At 41.2% G+C, this 18,900-nt stretch overlaps 1 protein-coding gene across 3 annotated transcripts; it reads left to right on the forward strand.

The window, feature by feature from the left end:
• The first annotated feature begins 4,306 nt into the window (after positions 1-4,306).
• LOC131106298 (alkaline phosphatase) lies at positions 4,307-18,848 on the forward strand. Of its 3 annotated transcripts, XM_058055221.2 has the most exons (13): positions 4,320-4,433; positions 6,123-6,190; positions 10,453-10,598; positions 10,912-11,031; positions 11,647-11,762; positions 12,988-13,162; positions 13,299-13,474; positions 14,951-15,091; positions 15,210-15,279; positions 15,362-15,496; positions 15,566-15,757; positions 17,001-17,120; positions 17,281-18,848. In XM_058055221.2, the coding sequence occupies exons 3-13, from the start codon at positions 10,517-10,519 to the stop codon at positions 17,538-17,540; spliced, it is 1,587 nt and encodes a 528-aa protein (XP_057911204.2). In that variant the 5' UTR covers positions 4,320-4,433; positions 6,123-6,190; positions 10,453-10,516; the 3' UTR covers positions 17,541-18,848. The 3 variants fall into 3 exon arrangements, with proteins under 3 accessions (XP_057911205.2, XP_057911204.2, XP_078654850.1); XM_058055222.2 differs by lacking the exon at positions 6,123-6,190 and having other exon boundaries at positions 4,307-4,433; XM_078798724.1 differs by lacking the exon at positions 4,320-4,433 and having other exon boundaries at positions 5,785-6,190.
• The last annotated feature ends 52 nt before the right edge of the window (positions 18,849-18,900 follow it).

Below are 18,900 nucleotides of genomic sequence, written 5' to 3' on the forward strand. Positions count from 1 at the left end.
AGCTGGCCTTTTTGAAGTGAATCTGAAATCCAATTGGTTAAAAAAATAAAAATAAACATCCCCATTAGTAATAGTGTGTATGTGACATAACCTAGCATTCCTGATAGTGACATTTAGAGACGAAAACAATTTCATGGAGCAAATACTAGACTTTAAGTTGTAGGTTAGTGATTCTGCCAGCAGAGGAGGCTTTGCTGGCCCTGAAGACACTGCTTTTCACAGACTACTAACATAAACAGCTTTTAACACACTTTCCACATTATGTTTCTAAATGATATTGGTGTCACGTTCTGTGAATTGAGGTCAAAATGACATGCTAGAATTACAGGTAATACAGAAATCACCAAATGTTCAATGGCTTCTGGACAATTGGTTGCAAAGTGTCGCCACCGCCCCTTTAAAGACATTCTTGCTTAATGGCGACCATGTCTTTCATCTTGATCTTGCTCAAATTTTACACACATGACCTTGATAGTGTCTTAAAGGTGCGTATGAATACTCAGAAGTGACTGAGATTGCAGCGGTGTAAGAAATTTCAAGCCATTACAACATATGGTGTTCAAGAGCGCCACCAGCGCCACCATGTGTTGTATTTGTGAGAAAATGCATTGTTTATAAATGAAAATTCCAGTCGGACTTTCCCCGGTAATTTCACACCATTTAAACATACATCCACCGTAACCCACTATGTTGGGAATCTGTAAGAATTTAAGTGCTCTTCTGTGTGCTCAGATTAAGATGGCCGTGCTCCATGGTTTCTCTTGAGCTTTGGAGTCATAACACAGAAAGATAAGAGGTGATTCCCACCGTAGCAGTTTGTTGTGGCGCTCTGCATCACTCTCACGCCTTGCTAATGAATAACCGCTGAGTAAACAGGCCACTCGCAAACCACAATGGGGGCGGGAAGGTGGGGGCATTATTAAAGCGATCGCTGACTGTGGCAGGAAACATGTAGCATCATGTTTGATCACAGACAACTATTTATACTATTTATACTACCTTATTGCATGTGATAAGGAAGCATAAAAAGTAGGAGAGGGAATAGAAAACCACAGCCTGAATACCTGCACATGTTGAACTTTGACCCTTGAGATCTACATTAATTGATGACTTTTCTTTTACATGACCGCTTCCCGCCTATTATATGATATCATATTATAAGATAGCTCAGAATTACATTTGGACTGCGTCATTTTTGACTGTGTCAGTTATTATTACGAAATTGCAAGGAGAGATTGCATGACAGTCTTTTTAATACTTGGCTACATTGCCCCGCCTATTGTTCCGTGCCCCAGGCCCCCCTCCCTGATCCTGACAAATGGGGTGATGTCTAACACATTAGCCCAGTGGTCCTCAATTATTTTATGTGATGCCCTTCCCTATAGGAACAGACGCCCTCTCTGTTTAGTTTTATAAATAGCATTTAATTCAAGACTATATATCTATCTATTCCCATGGTTGTCTGGATAATAACCAAAACCACGTGTTCTTACATCAGGACCTATGGCACTGTTCTACCGAAAAAATGGAACACTTATAAGCTATTTTTGTTGTCATCGTTATATTTATCCAAATTATTGTACCATTGAAGAAACACAAGTGATTTTATATATTTTCCATGACTGTAAATTAATTTAACAACAATTTTATACAATATCTAATGAAGGCTAATTCAAGTAGTAGCATTTATTCCTTGCACAAGCATTAGTTATTAGTCATTAAACTGAACATCAATTTATCTGATATTATTAGTTAAACATAAATATTATTAGTTATAATATAATATACCACTATGGGTATTCTAATCTGATACTGATATCAGATATGGGTCAGATATTAGTAAAAAGTAGGCATGTGTCATCAAAATTATTACGCCGACCTAATTTTAAATCTCAAATTGTAGTGCTCGGCTGCACGGCGGTCGAGTGGTTAGCACGCAGACCTCACATATCTCTATGTGGAGTTTGCATGTTCTCAAATGTTCTCAAAACCACACATGTGTGGGTTTTCTCCGGGTACTCCCGTTTCTTCCCACACGCTAGGTTAATTGGCGACTCCAAATTGTCCATAGGTATGAATGTGAGTGTGAATGGTTGTTTGTCTATATGTGCCCTGTGATTGGCTGGCGACCAGTCCAGGGTGTACCCTGCCTCTCGCCCAAAGACAGCTGGGATAGGCTCCAGCACCCCTCGAGACCCTCGTGAGGATAAGCGGTAGAGAATGAATGAATGGAATTGTAGCATTCCAATACAAACAGTCCATTCCAAATCCGCTCCAGCACTTCTTCGGAAAAGACAAACATGACAACTTTGAACAGACATCATACTGTAGATACACATCCTTCTGTCAACACACACGGCCGTTTCTTATCAAACAAGGACTCATGTCAACAGGATGAGGTTGGCTGAGTATTGATTGGCCCAACGGTTCCATTCGCCTCCTTTATGTCACTAGATAGCCACATGCAGGAACACAGAGTCACACCGCCCTGATATCGGGGCTAACTTTGTAGGAGTGATTTGTACTTAGTCCACCATGTTACAAATGTAAACATTGGCTGATCCTTGGAGCAGAACAACAAAAGAACCAGTCGAGTTGCTGACTAGTATTAGTATTAGTGTTAGTATTAGTATTAGTATTAGTATTAGTATTAGTATTAGTATTAGTATTAGTATTCTCACTTGATCAAGCCTTTTCTACGTTCCACAGCACTCCAAAATAAGTAGTAAACTGATGTATATGATTTGTGCTATATCGGATCAGATTGAAATCGATATCGGATGATACTCAACGGTATAGTATCTGTAACGTTGATTGACACCCCTAGTTTTATATATGCTTTGTGGTAGACTCAGGGGCCAACTATACTTCTGGTCTGCCCGCTGATACATTAAAGCAGTGATGCCATCCAGCTGGAGGCTTGTGTATTTTTCAAGTATGCAAATACATTACAACAGAAAGTCCCTCCCTCACAGAGCGCCCCACCATTTGACAAGAACTGAACTACCCAAATGTGACAGACTTTCAGTATGAAAGTATAATTTCGTCCTAAACCCTTACCATCCCTGATTACCACTAGGAGGAGCCCGTGTACCACCACTGGTACTGGTACCACAGCTTGAGAATCAGTGCTCTTAAATGAGAAAATCTCATGCAGAGATTTTGTTCCTCGTAACACATTGAAGCATATTTAAGTTATTACAACGTGGCTTTACTTGTAATTACAAGACAAGTAATACAGATGTTTACAAACGTGCACTATTAATGGAAAAAGTCAGAAAGAGAGATGAACAACCGTAATTCAACTATATTTTCACGTTCGCTCCTCCCGGAAGTTGAAATCCCTGTGGTTTCTGGGTGGTATACTGTACATTTCTGGGAAAAAAGGTTAAGAAAAACAACAGTGGTGTACTCACCGTGCTGTCAAATGGTCCACTGGCGTGTTTTGTGGCTGAGGGCTGGGGGAGGCAAGAGACAGCCCCCTGCTAAACAACCAAAGACACCCTAGCGCCTCACATAACAAGATAGGCCACGTCATTCCGGAAGTGTTCTTCCGCTGTCGCATCCACGTGCTTTCCTGAAATCATACCAAATATATTGTAGATCATTTTAAAAATAAATATTGCTTCTAAACTATAATCCAAACGTGTTAGATACACCACACGTGATTTAATTTGTATTTTTATTTTTTAAATAGGCAATTTAAAGTACAAAATATCTTTATTTAAACGTACAGAAGCTCAAGCGAACAATGGCCAAAGTATACAATTGCTTGCAAAATACTGCAACATATATTGTAGTGACGGTTGCGTTTTGGGTGTGGTTCTGAGCTCCTGTTTATATTGTGGGCTAGAGGGGAGTAGGTTAGAGCATGCTTTAGGCTGTCTGGAGAAGAAGTAAACAAAGACCCATTGAGCTGTTCGCACTGTGTTTACATGCTTATGTATAGCCCTGCAAAAGATAGTGTCAGTGTCCTATTTCCGGGGTCTGCATCTTGTTGTCTTCTTACTTTGTGTTATTGAGCCGCTATTAAAATATTCAATGTACTATTCAACGTAATAATCTACTCAAACGTGTGACTAAAGTAAACATTATGTGTCCTCGTGTAAGTTATTTTAGTATGTAATCGGTGCACGCATACATGTCAATAAAAGTATTGTGCAAACTACAACCACAATAATAAAGTGCTGACCATTGAGTGCCTTATGCGCCAGTCGTCCAACAGGGGGCGCCATAATCCCACGTAATCCCCTTTACTGCATGCAAAGGGACCTCGTTATTTCTAAGGGTGTTTTTTCCCATGCTGCTCATTCCCCCCAAACCAAATCGCGGCAGTCCCAAGCGAACCTCTGCGGTGTTAAAACACAACCAAAGCGACCTAAAGGCGGAACATTTTAAGGTGAAAAACTGGAGTGCAACGTTTGATGGTTCAAGTAAGTAGAACTACAACTTTTGTTTTAGTTGTGAAAAATGAACTGTTTTTATTTTTCTGCGTTCATTCATGGTCGTTCTCTGCAGGATCTTGAACAGTTATTCATGTGAGGTCTACAGATTTGCATTGAAAGTCTTCGAAGCGTTGCATCAGTTTTTTTTAGACCATTGTATGGTTGAATTATTGTTTCTGCAGACACAATTTTTATAGGAGGCTTGCACTGTAATTGCTCTTAGACTCCACTCATTGCAAACAGTATATTTTTTAAAAACAGCAGAACTTTGTGTTTATAAATTTTGGTTAATTCCAGACTTTACATATCACACATACAAATACAATGTCATACTCCTTTTGGGTAAAGTTAAGAAATATAGAGGGATAAGAACATAACAGGAAACTGGTTTTATTTGAGTCAAATATTAAAGTTCTTGTTGTTTCACAAGTTTTAAGTAACTTTATTTAACATGAACTGACTCATCACGTTTCGCTGCCTCTTTGTTGACCTTGGTAACCAGTTTTGTTTCAGTTTCATTTATGGTTGTGATGTGCTGTGTTAAAGTGGACATATTATACACGTTGTATTGAGTTGTGGACTCCTATAGAGCAGCTACACACAATAACCAGCACAAAAAACTTTTTAGATCTTCCAGAATCTGCACCTATTTAAGCTGTATTTCCTTGGCTTTCCAAAATGGTCTGTTTTAATTTATTACACTCACAGCCCAATCACTCACGGTGATTGGTCATACTCCCAAGTACTTTCATACTACTGCCGAACCCCACTGATTTTATGGGTATTGGAGATGATAATAAATGACTAAAGCCTTTGGAGAGCTACTTGTTAGTAGCTTCTGGAGACCTCTGACTTTACCGTGTATGAACTCAAGGAGTGGCAACGTAGATTCACATGTACTGAGTGCAGGCATTGTGTCTCCGACATTAATGCGCCTTTCCTGGCTTATATGATATTTCATGTTCATGTTCACAAAAAAAAGTCACATATGAAATAATGTTGACAGATGAAAATATTTTTCTTACTGGGAATCACCAACTCCAACCATTTCTGCCTGAGCTTGCCTCGTAAAAAAAAAAAATCCCGGGAGCCATAGCTAACAACCATAAACAGAACAAAGCAGAACTTTGTTCGCAGAGGGCAGTGCTAGAGAGTATCTGGCCTGTAGCGTATGTCCATATAAGGAAACCTGGCTCCTTGTGATGTCACAAACAGCCAGTGTGAGAAAGAGCTCTCTGAAATCAAGCTTTCAGAGCCATGCCAAATTTCTTTCAGGGCTCACTTCCAAATAATGTAGTGCTCCTTTCTGACAGCCAACATGGACAAGAACAACAGAATGACTACAAACAGCTTCGTGAAGAGTATGCTTGTTTTAGCATTTAGCATCATTCAATTGACACCAAGTTTGGAGGTCAATTGAGCGTTAGCCTGAGCGCCCCGAATCCTAATCCAAGATTCCAACAGTGTGAAGCAACATCAGCTTCAACAGGATGAGCAGAACAGAACAGCTCATGTTGGAGCATGGTCCTCCACCTTGGCTCCAGCGAGATTTTATACACGTTGTTGAAAGTTTAGAGCCGCCATGAGCGAAACCAGCTATCACCTGATCTTGACCACGGCCCTTTCTGCTCTTCTGCTGGTTGCCGTGGTGGCCCTACTTTGCTTCTTCATTTGCAGGCTGGCTGGATCGCTGCCTCTGGGTGGACCAGGTACCTTCTGAGGTCGGATCTGGTGGATTTTTTATGGTAGGTCAGTTCAGGACTTTGTTATTAGTTTAGATTTGCTATCACCAAATGGAGTGTGGGCTGCATGGTGGACGTGTGGTTAGCGCGCAGACCTCACAGCTAGGAGACCCGGGTTCAATTCCACCCTCGGCTATCTCTGTGTGGAGTTTGCATGTTCTTTTCTCTGGGTACTCCGGTTTCCTCCCACATTCCAAAAACATGCTAGGTAAATTGATGACTCCAAATTATCCATAAGTATGAATGTGAGTGTGAATGGTTGTTTGTCTATATGTGCCCTGTGATTGACTCCGTGACCCTCGTGAGGATAAGCAGTAGAAAATGAATGAATAAAAAAACGGGGCATAGTATAACTTCATTTTGGAGTCCAATTAAATAGTTGTGATGTGTTCACAGGTTTTTGGACCTTGCTATGTTTATTATGTTTATTTTTTTAGCAAATGCACCAGTAGAAAACTTTAGTGTTCATTTTTTTTTATGTGTGCAGTCAATCATTTGGTGTTAATCGGCTTTGTCCTGGCCCTTAAACTATCGGGCATTATGGAGCTCAATCCCATTAAAATACCCTTGACTCTAAGCCCAAGGAAGAAAGGGGGAGGGTGTGAATAATCGTAGATGAAAGCCTGACTAAGCAGACCTTAGAAAAGCTCCTGAGGTGACCACTTTCCCTCACAGCGAGACCGCTGGACTGACTTGGAACGATTTTTTTCTGATGTAAAGCCTAAGAGAGCCCCAGTAAGAATATGTTTAAGTTTTTTAGTGTGAGGGGACACAAATCTATGTCAGTTTGTCGGTTTCTATGTTTGTTTACCAACTTGACCGTGTTGAAACTTACCACGGTTAGTGTATAAGCCAAGGCAATAATGGCAATTTTAATTGAGGGGCAGTGCCCCACCCAGTTGATTAGATTATTGTGTTGCTAACGAATTGCAAAATGTTTGTGTTTCAATATATAGTGCTATTTTTAGATTACAGTGGAAGATGAGTATGTCTAACAGTGACAAGAGTTCAAGCCAAGGTTTTGGAAAAAATATGTCACAAAAGTTCCACAGAATATGACTTCATCATGTTTAACGTCACAAGTGTTTTGCTTTTCCTTTGCAATTTTTAAAATGTTTTAGTGAAGCCACCACAATAACAAAGTGGCACATTGTGATGCTAACCATAGAGCTGTAAATTGGTACATGTGGCACATGGAAGCCCATAAGCGATTCGTAAAAGAACAACAGAATTTATACTGCAAGGTTAGCTTGCAGGACGGTGCTTCTCAAATTGTGTGTATTATTAATGTGCATTTTTTTGTACTCTGCACGCATTTTGAAGACACTTGCATGCTTTGTTGCTCTACAGATTCATATTTTGTTCCCGTTTCCTGGTTTGGTGCCTTCAAACATACAGACTTGTGAACTTGCCGACCAGAGTACTGTTTCTTACGGGTGTAAAGTTGATGTGTCGAACGCCCCACCCTGGCGATGTGCTATAGGGTTGAGAGTGTTCAAAGTACAGCCCTGGGGCCATTTGTGGCCTATGGCTTGTTTTTTTGTTTAGTTTTTTGGCTGGCGCCACTAGGCATGGCTGGTATGAGATATGATATGACATGCATTTGAACATCAGATTACAATTGAGTGCATCCCATAATCAGTTCACAGTTCCATATGTCGAAAAGGAGTAGGAAGAAGCAAAGCTTATTAAATCCTACCCCTCCATCTGGTACTTTTACAATCAGTAACTGTTACATTTGTTCACTTCCTGCTTTCATAATATAGTTTCAGTTTTTTTTAATTTTATTATTCTTTTTTTTAATCACATACCGAAGTACGAGGTGATATGAGCATCCAATGACATAATGGGTACCATAGTAAGTGTCAATATAGTGATATATATAGCACATCATGACTGGTTCAAGACTCTTCATCCTTGTATTTAGCAAACATCAACTGCTTGTGTTGTTTCTTGAATTGGCTCATCGTTGTGCATTGTTTGATTTCCTTACTCAATCCATTCCATAGTTTGATTCCACATACTGAAATAGCTCGGTTTTCACTGTATTATGATTACAGTTCTAAAATGTGTTATTTTTAATTATCTTCATTTAATAGGAGAGAAAAGAAGCTTTACTGGTGAAACTCGCCGTGAGTAATATGTTCACCGACAACACCCATGTATGAAACGGACACAGTGATTGATGGAGCTTTTAAAGTTGGTGCGTAGGTGGGTTGATTTTACTAATCTTAAGCAATTAAAAACCTAGCAAAAATGCGGCAAAAAGGCATAAAGTAACAGGAAAAGGCTGAAACGAATAACACAAAACCTTGTATAAATAAAAAAAAAGATATTAAAATGTCTGCTTGAATGATGCTTGTGCTAATACAGTGGTTTGTTCAGATAAATATAAAATATTAAAATATAAAATAAATAAAATAAATAAAATAAATAAAATAAATAAAATAAATAAAATAAATAAAATAAATGTAAAATATAATATAAATAAATATAAAATAAATATGATCAGGTAATATAATATTCAATAATATTTAAATTCAGGGAGCGCATGAAAAAAATTCTGTCTTCGAGGGGGGTACATGACAAAAAATAACTGAGAACCACTGGTTCAGGGGTTGTACAGGGGGGTATACAGTATGTAAGGCACACAGGGTAGTGTGCTTAAACCTCGATGTAGCGAGGAACGACTGTATAGCCAAAACCTTCAGAGAAGGCATTCGTGTAGGTGGGCCGTGACATTCCTCTCCATTTTATATTGTCCAATTAGCAAGATTAACGACGTAAGACTTAATTAAAGACATTATGCTGTAGGAAACCATGGTCTAAAAAGTATTTCTGCAAACAAAAAAGGCTGACAAATAGAAATGAATACGTGACATCGACCGTGCGCGGTGCATTGCAGTCAGACCGCAGGCCTCGTAAGCCGAGAGGAAAGGCTCATCACCCTTGTCTCCGTTTTCTAGCCTGTATTTGATCAGGAAAAGTGATGTTTTGCTTAAGAAAATGAAAACCAATTCAAATAATTAAGGAAATACAGTTATAACTGTTCAATAGAGAAATACAAATATTTATTTAGTTAGTTATTATTGACTTTTTCACGATTACATGATGGCTCCCCTGACTGCACAGCACATTCAAAACGGCCCTCTGCTCCAACCAACCATCCATCCATCCATCCCTAGACATGATGTTGTAAGAAAGGTTGAATTAGTACTTAAGACTTACCGTAATCACACTCATCAGTGCAAGCAAACAAAGAAAAATTATATATATGGTATAAATATGTTTTTTCATCCATTTAAAAGGAGGAAGGCATCTTTATGTACCATTTGATCCCATTGATCAAACAAGGGTCTCCGTTGTTTATACAATTTTAATTCCCTTTTGCCGTTGCAACTGCATTTATTTTTCCAAGTTGACTTCACTGTCTTTGGAGTTGCCATTTTTTATAAAAGTTTTGCATCATCTGCAAAAGTAAATCAACTGTACTTACAAAATTAATAACAAACATACTATTTTTTTTAGCTATGGAAGGGGTTCTATAACAGATCTACTATTAATGCATGGGGCTACCAGTTTGATACACACTAATCATGTTAAAGGGGACCTATTATGCTTTTTCCACTTTTTTGACCTATAAATATAGTTAGAATGTTGTAATCTTTTGTTAATTGATGCCAAAGTTTCAGATAATGAGGTTTGCGGATTTGGAAGTGAGCCCTGAAAGAAGTTTGGGATGGCTCAAAACGCTCGGTTTCAAAAGGCGTGGTAAAACTGCCCCTTTGTGATGTCACAGAGGGACAGACGTCCTTATATGGTTCTAGTTAGGAAGCAGTTTGGGTGTGTGACCAATCACAGCGAAGTGGGCATGCCCAGAGGCGGACCGTGGGTGGAATAAATCAAAACAGACCGTTTTTGACAGGAAGCACATGTGAAAGGAAATACAGCTGGAATAGGTGCAGATTCTGGAAAATGTAAAAACTTTTCTGTGCGTGTTATTGTGTGTAGCTGCTCTACAGAAGTCCACAACTCAATACAAAGAGTGGAAAAATGAGTATAATAGGTCCCCTTTAATATTTAAATGTAAAAAGACAAACTTTTTATATATAGACTTAATTATGTTACAATTACATATTCTTTTGGCTTTTTATTGTGTACCCTACAGCTCTTAAATCCACTAAGCACGTAGCTGTCACCCACTGAAGACGGGGCGTGAACCAGTCATTATAATTGCTTCATCCATTCCATTTTCTCGCCCACAGACAAGTTTCCTCACCGTCGTCATAGCAAAATCCAGAGACAAGTCACCCTCACTCAGACGACAACATGAAGTTGAAAGTGCAGGAGCTCCTCATCATCTGCTGCTGCTGTCCGTTTGTGGCGTGTGTGGGCCAAGCCAAGTTTCCTGGTAAGGGATCTTTGTGAGTCACCTGATCACCCACTCTGAGGCATTTAAGGTTGTAGGCATTAATAAAACTAGATTTCATTTTGTTGTAATAAATTCAGTTATGTTATGTATTTGGGACATCATCAAGAACCTTAGGAAATTTAACAAATCTTCATATCAAGATGTGGAAATTCATGCTTTTCATCTGACAGGGGATCATATTAATATTTATGTTGTAATCCGAGACAAGATAGCCAAAAGATAGGTCAAAACACACTTGTTGTTTGGTTTTCCTGACTTTTAATCATCATCCATGTTCATCCCTAATACAAAGAACAAGAAAAAGATCCAAACTTCTGGAGATCGTGGGCCCAGCGGACCCTGCAGAATGCACTGACTCTGCAACAGCTAAACCTGAACAGAGCAAAGAACCTCATTCTGTTCCTCGGCGATGGTAAGTCACATGTATTAGTCTGATCAAAACATAGAAAATATATAAGTATTGAAATATTTACTGTGGTCACTTGTAGTTCAAGTCGGTCTCAGCCGCGCGTGGTGAATGAACAGTCGGAAACAAAACAAGGGCGCTCGCTCGTCGGTCAAACAATAACTTGTGTCCTCCCCCAGGGCCCCTGGCACTCCTGGACTCGGTGCCGTATCATGACATTCCTCATTCCTGTCCAGAGCCGCATGCATGGCCACGTTAGCATGGTTGGAGAATAACTGGCAGCGTCTTGGCGCTGACATACAGTATTAGTCACCGGGGGAAAGCAGTGACGGGTGGTTGCACTGGGCACCATTGTGTTTAGTCATACAAACTCTTGCAAAAATCAGGACAGGGAAGGAAAGAGCAGTGGTTAAAGTGGCGCAAACACATCCTGTTCTTATGAATTTTCCACCAAAATGGGTGAATCACAAGTACACTTTCACTGCCGGTAAAAGCAACTGTTTTGCTACCTTGTAACGACACTGAGTGGGAGATTTGGAATATACATAGTATATAGTATTGAATCCCCCTTGAGGGAAAACAAATGTATTTCTAATGGTTGACCTGTTTGTGGTTTCAAAGGCATGGGCATTCCCACGGTGACAGCCGCCAGGATACTGAAGGGTCAGCTGAGCGGACAACCTGGGGAGGAAACCCAGCTGGAGATGGACAAGTTCCCCTATGTGGCTTTGTCCAAGGTGAGGGGGTTTGGTTCTAAGCAATCAACAGTAGACAACGCGTGTGTTTGTTGGTAATGGTAATGGTAATGGTAATGGTAATGCTAATGCTAATGCTAATGCTAATGCTAATGCTAATGCTAATGCTAATGCTAATGCTAATGCTAATGCTAATGTTCGTTCGTTCATTTTCTACCGCTTCTTCCTCACGAGGGTCGCGGGGGGTGCTGGAGCCTATCCCAGCTGTCTTCGGGCGTGAGGCGGGGTACACCCTGGACTGGTAGCCAGCCAATCACAGGGCACATATAGACAAACAACCATTCACACTCACATTCAAAGCTATGGACAATTTGGAGTCGCCAATTAACCTAGCATGTTTTTGGTAATGCTAATGGTAATGGTTTAATTTCATTTGAACATGCATCAGATTACAATTGAATGCATCACATAATCAGTTCACAGTTCCACATGTCCAAAAGGAGTAGGAAGAAGCAAAGCTTATTAAATCTGGTACTTTTACAATCAGTAACTGTTACATTTGTTCACTTCCTGCTTTCCTAATATAGTTTTTTTTTTGTTTTGTTTTTTTGTCCTTTACTGAAGTACAAGGTGATATGAGCATCCAATGACATAATGGGTACCATAGTAACTGTTAATATAGTGATATATATAGCACATCATGACTGCCGTATGTTGCCAAACGTGATTGATTACCAAATCATTTGGCGCTCAACTAGAAGTCCTACACACTCATATATCCTAGAGTAGTATCTTGGAAGTCTTAAAAGTACTTTTAGTAAGCCCTGTGTTCCAGCTGTATTGTAGTAGTCTGTGCAGAGAAGCATCGGATGATCAAGACTAGTAGTAGAAATGAAATAGCATTGCTTCTTCACCATCCAATGAAGTCGGGTAGGACGCAAGCATGTTGCAACATTCTGCTCAAAGTGGTACTGGTCCTGGACCTGATGGCATACTGGTGAGGAACCTGAGAAGGAACTTATCAAGCTGCTTTAACAAGATACTACAGTAGAATAGTCTAAATCCATTGTAGTGGTACTTCAGAAAGATCTCAGCGGTCAGAATTGGAAGAAATCTTGGCGAGTGGTTTCAACTAGAAAAGGGTACCAGGCCCAATCTCACCCATCATCATCACCATCAACCCGGAACATCTGACCGATGAGGATCAGGGGGTTTGCCAGTGCACGGTTCCAGAGTCAACCTCCTTAATTGTAATTCATGTGTGCAGACATACAACACCAATGCGCAGGTGGCCGACAGCGCCGGCACAGCCACGGCCTATCTGTGTGGAGTCAAGGCCAATGAGGGCACAGTGGGCGTGAGCGCGGCCGCTGTTCGATCCCAGTGCAACACCACCCAGGGCAACGAGGTCACTTCCATCCTCAAGTGGGCCAAGGATGCAGGTAGACCACACAAGATGGTGACTTTTTTTGCAACAAAGGACAGCTTTGTATTTATTACTTGCATAGCCAACAACTGTGTTACTATCTAGTGAAAAAGTCCTACAAAACATAGAGTTTAAATTTATGCTTTCTGCAGGGAAATCGGTGGGAATAGTGACAACGACTCGCGTCAACCACGCCACGCCCAGCGCTGCTTACGCCCACTGCGTGGACAGAGACTGGTACTCTGACAACGAGATGCCAGCGGAGGCACTGCAGGGCGGCTGCAAAGACATCGCCAGACAATTGTTTGAAAATATTCCAAACATTGACGTGAGTTAATAGCGTCACTTAGGATTAGTCGCTAATTCCAGTTAGCACCATTGGAATGAAGAAATAAGCTACTCAAGAACAAATTCGTCCATCCATCCCATTTTCTGTGCCGCTTATCCTAACTGGGGTCGTGGGTATGCTGGAGATACATCCGACTGGTCACCAGTCAATCACAGGGCACATATAGACAAATATTATTATCATATTATCATATTTAATCTGCAGAGGGGAAGACTCTGCCATAAGTGCCTCGACATGCCAGAAGCATAGTTTTAAAAACTTTATCAGGTGCAAGGACATACTCTCGGTTAATCACAACATGTTGACTTGTTTTTGGAGACAGGAGATCTTTGACCTTGAGCAAATAGCCGTAACACATTCATTATCAGAAACATGGCTTGACTACATAAGCACCGAATGCTGAGATTTATGTAATGCTATATAATAATAATGCTGTGCATTTTTACTTAGTGCATAATCTCATGCTGTATGTGTTCATATGTGCAGTTGGCTCAGTAATAAGCCTCGTATTTTATTCATTTCCTTATTCTGTATATGTGCCTTTGTTTGCATAATCTTATATAATTATTATGTTTATGTGTAATATTGGGGCTGCACGGCGGTCGTGGGAGCAGCGCGCAGACCTCACAGCTAGGAGACCAGGGTTCAATTCCACCCTCTTTGTGGAGTTTGCATGTTGCGTGGGTTTTCTCTGGGTACTCCAGTTTCCTCCCACATTCCAAAAACATGCTAGAATTTTTGTATTTATGGGGTTTTTCAACATTTTTCAATGTTTTTCAAATTTTCAATTCTCGGGGCTGCACGGTGGGCGAGTGGTTAGCGCACATGCCACACAGCTAAGAAACCCTAGTTCGATTCCACCCTCTGGCATCTCTGTGCGGAGTTTACATGTTCTCCCCGTGCATGCGTGGGTTTTCTCCGGGTACTCCGGTTTCCTCCCACATTCCAAAAACATGCTAGGTTAATTGGCGACTCCAAATTGTCCATAGGTATGAATGTGAGTGTGAATGGTTGTTTGTCTATATGTGCCCTGTGATTGGCTGGCGACCAGTCCAGGGTGTACCTCGCCTCTCGCCCGAAGACAGCTGGGATAGGCTCCAGCCCCCTCCCCCCGCGACCCTTGTGAGGAAAAGCGGTAGAAAATGAATGAATGAATGTTGAATGAATGCACGGCAGTTGAGTGGTTAGCGCACAGACCTCACAGCTAGGAGACCCAAGTTCAATCCCACCCTCGGCCATCTCTGTGTGGAGTTTGCATGTGAGTGTGAATGGTTGTTTGTCTATATGTGCCCTGTGTACCCCGCCTTTCGTCCGAAGACAGCTGAAATAGGCTCCAGCATGAATGAATGAATGTGTAATATTAGTTTCATGTTGTTGCAGACCGAAGCACAGCAAAACAATAGGCAGGAATTATTCTGCCACCAGGTATTAAAACTCTTTATTTTGGCCTTTCAGGTAATAATGGGTGGAGGAAGGAAGTACATGTACCCCAAAAACACACCCGACGTAGAGTACCCTGACATAGGGAAATACAACGGCACGCGGAACGATGGCCGGAACCTGGTGCAGGAGTGGGTTGACAAAATGAAGGACAAAGTAAAAATAGCAGCTACTCTTTTTCTCAGCTTCATTCATGATTATTATCAAAAGCACGTTTCGCCTTTCCCTGTTGACCAGCTCTTCTTCTTTGCTGTGATTATGTCAAAATGTCCAGAGAGGCCATTATGTGTGGAACAAGTCGCAGCTCTTATCACTCAACCCCAGCAGCGTCAATTACTTACTGGGTGAGTTTCATTGACTTTCTTCTGCCCAGAGGCTTGGAATGCAGCACATCCTGTGTCCCACATCTCATTTCTGTTTTTCCAGGTCTATTTGAGCCTGCGGATCTTATGTACGACTTGGAGAGGAACGCTGATAACGAGCCGTCACTCACAGAGATGGTGGACATGGCCATTAAGATCCTTAGGAGGAACCCCAATGGATTTTATCTGCTGGTAGAAGGTGGGTTTATTCCACTTTTTTACAAAACTACTAAGTTGGCTAAACTGCACGTGACGGCTTGTTCTTCAGGAGGTCGTATTGACCACGGACACCACGAGGGCAAAGCCAAGTTGTCCCTGTACGATGCAGTGGAAATGGATCGGTCCATCGGCCGAGCGGGTCTCCTGACCAGTGTATTTGATACAATGACCATCGTCACTGCCGACCATTCGCATGTGTTCAACTTTGGAGGTTACACGCACAGAGGAAACAGCATTTTCGGTAGGTCATGAACTCTCCAAGGTATGTCGGAAAAGTTCCAGGACTGTAGGTGTTGATTGCATTTGTCTACTGTGAGTTTGTGACACATGGACAGAATTTTGAAAATAATTTTCAATACTTCCAAATGTCATTAGAAAAATTCAACAATCTAGTTCTACAGGGACCAAACAAAGAGTAGCTCAGGAGTCCCTAATGATGAGCGCCAACGTTGGCTCTAGTTTCCCCAGTGACTCTGGAGCGAGGCCTGGGAACACTCCAGTGGGCTCATCACCAACAGGAGGAGGCGAAAGGAGTTGGGTAGCAGCCAAAACCAGGGACTTTGGCAGTTCAATGCTTGGTTGCCGATTGCTAGCTCTAGGAATGTTAAATGTGCACGAGGTTGAGAACTCTTCGGGTGGGGTGACAGGTCCTGACATTTTGCGCTTTTTTTCGGAGTACCCCCTCTAGAGGAAGTACTGGAGGGTTCCCCATCTGAGGATTCCCTTGTTCTGCTGCAATGCAGAAGTGAGACTCGGAGTGACATGATTGTGAAGAATAGCCTCATTAACCCGAATAATGCTTTGTTATTGGACGTCTGTGTCTGTCACAGATTGTCCATACCAAACTTCAAGCCATCTTCAAGCAGAAGGGTGTCAATATGTTCACTTGGCACCAAGACATCCTGGACCGCAGTTTGATCATCAACTTTGTGGTCGTGTCGTTTAACTTGCGGTCATATGTATTGGATACTTGTGTCAAGAGAGGACCACTTGATGGTGAGTTGACTCCAATGGTGGGGGACAAAAACGGCACTCTGACCTGGCAGGCCCAACGGCATAGTGAGAGTTTTCTGGGGGCGGCCGCCAGAAAAGGAGTTGTTGAAGCAGCCCGTCAGAACTGTCGAATGGCATCAAGCTGAAGAAGGAATTGGGCCTTTTTGACCGAAAGCAGCAGACTTGCCAAGTGGTGTCCACTGGGATGTGGGAGGAGTTCAAGGAAGCCATAACGAGTTTCGAAGAGATTCTGGGTTACTGTCCGCTGTCTTAAGAGCAGGAAGACCAGAGGAAGCGGTATTTCGCCATTGGCTGAACTGTAACCCCCTCAAAAAGCAGGGATCTGCAGTACTTTCAAGGGGAAAACTTGTAGTTGTAGTTTGGACTTGATATAGAGTACATCTTTTCTGACCTACCTTGTACTGACTGAATAAATATCCTGCTACTATCTGGATTTATTTGATATTACAGCGCCTTGTCTACTTTCATAGGCTTAGCCCCCGAGGTAAGTGATGTGGACCAGAAGCCCTACACTGCCATCGCATATGGAAATGGACCAGGTTACAAGGTGGTGAATGGTGAAAGAGAGAACGTTTCCACTGTTAACTATGGTAGGTACTAATTAGGAATACTACTTTTCTAATAATATATATTATTGGACAAAACTAATCGGGACCAAATGACCAATCCGATCCAGCAGATGGCGCTGCATAGTGCAACAAGATTTAAATTCCAATAACTAAATAACAGCCTAGATGTTCTCCCTTCCAGAGGAAGCCAACTACAAGGCCCAGTCAGCTGTTCCTCTGAACTACGAAACACACGGTGGCGAGGACGTGGCCGTGTTCGCGAAAGGTCCGCTGGCTCACCTGCTCCACGGCGTCCATGAGCAGAACTACATCCCACACGTCATGGCGTACGCGGCTTGCATCGGCAGCAACACGGCACACTGCTCGAGTGGGACCGTCGCCGTACGCCCCGTCTTCTCCAGCATCATCACTATGCTTGTAGTCACACGTCTTCTATGCTGACCATACCTGACTGGATTCTACTTTTATTTTATTTTTTAAACTCTTCATATTCTGACCACTATGTTTCAAATTTATAATAACACATTTTGAGTCTTCAGGCATGTAAAGTAAGTCATAATAACTCCACATGCATGAAGGTCACATGATCTGTCCTGATTTGTCTATTGAACGGCTTTGTCGACCCTTAGGGCAGTGCTTCTCAATTATTCTCTGTCATGCCCCCCCTAAGGGACAGAAAATTCACCCCCCAATTTGAAAAACTGATATGTATTCATTTATATGTCCTATAATGACTGAACTTGAAACTGAAATTGAAAATGCAACAAAAATAGCAAGCATAAAGTGTCTTTCAAAAGTCAAACTGCATGTTGGTTGGTTTGAACTCAAATGAAAGCCCGCCCCACTATTTGGGAAGCACTGTTTTAGGGTGACAACACGAGATTTATTGGCGTTGTTGTTTTGACAATATATCTACCTCATTCGTGTAAATATGACAGGATGTGGTTTGTGCTAAAATTGGCATTTTTGAGTGAATTGTTGACACAAAAAAGGCTTACAGTACTATAAAATTTTCATTTTAGAACAATCATGTTACTATAGTAAAACTATAGTAAATAGTACAACTTGTACATTTAGCAGGATTACGGAAAACACCCCAAGAGTACTAGAAAAAGTGCGGCATGGGCCTATGAGAAGCGATTACCGTATTTTCCGGACTATAAGTCGCACTTTTTTTCATAGGTTGGCTGTTCCTGCAACTTATACTCCAGAGCGACTTATAAATGAAAAAAGTGTTTATGTTACATAAACACTGGACACCTTTTCTGTTCATGTTTATTTTTCATGTAGCTGAATAACCATTAGAATCAGAATCAAAATCAGAAATTGTTTATTGCCAGGTATGATCAAACACATACTATGAATTTGTTTTGGTGAAGTAGGTGCAAATAGATGTGTATCTATTTAAAAAAATGTTATGTTAGCATATCTTACACCTATTAAGCCTATTCTCTTTTCTTTTATTGTTAGAACTTACCTTCCAAGAGGACGTAATGTCGTTTTTGGTAGTTTGTAAAATAAACTACCCGCAAAAAATGCAACTTATACTCTAGTGCGACTTATGTATATGTTTTTTTCTACCTAATTATGAATTTTGCGACTTATAGTCCAAAAAATACGGTACATTTTGGTGAGAAGCAAGCAAGTTGAGTTACTATACTTGCAGTATCACGGGGACCGTCCGCCATCTTGTTCACCTACTATAAACCAGGAAGTAGCTTGCTTGCTAATAAACAAAAACAAAAGGGCTGTCTTCGAGTAAGGATTTTCATAGTCAAATCTGATTTGTAATTGAATATAT

Source organism: Doryrhamphus excisus, linkage group LG18 (assembly GCF_037039965.1).
Source record: "Doryrhamphus excisus strain RoL-2023G ecotype Guam linkage group LG18, RoL_Dexc_Guam_v1.1, whole genome shotgun sequence".
In the NCBI taxonomy this organism is placed as follows: domain Eukaryota; kingdom Metazoa; phylum Chordata; class Actinopteri; order Syngnathiformes; family Syngnathidae; genus Doryrhamphus; species Doryrhamphus excisus.

Bases quoted from the DNA above. Each gene is read 5' to 3' on its own strand.
- LOC131106298 (XM_058055222.2), top strand. From the start codon at position 10,517: ATGAAGTTGAAAGTGCAGGAGCTCCTCATCATCTGCTGCTGCTGTCCG. The intron at 13,163-13,298 runs GTAGACCACACA...TGCTTTCTGCAG, and splicing joins CAAGTGGGCCAAGGATGCAG to GGAAATCGGTGGGAATAGTG. The intron at 13,475-14,950 runs GTGAGTTAATAG...TTGGCCTTTCAG, and splicing joins AAAATATTCCAAACATTGAC to GTAATAATGGGTGGAGGAAG.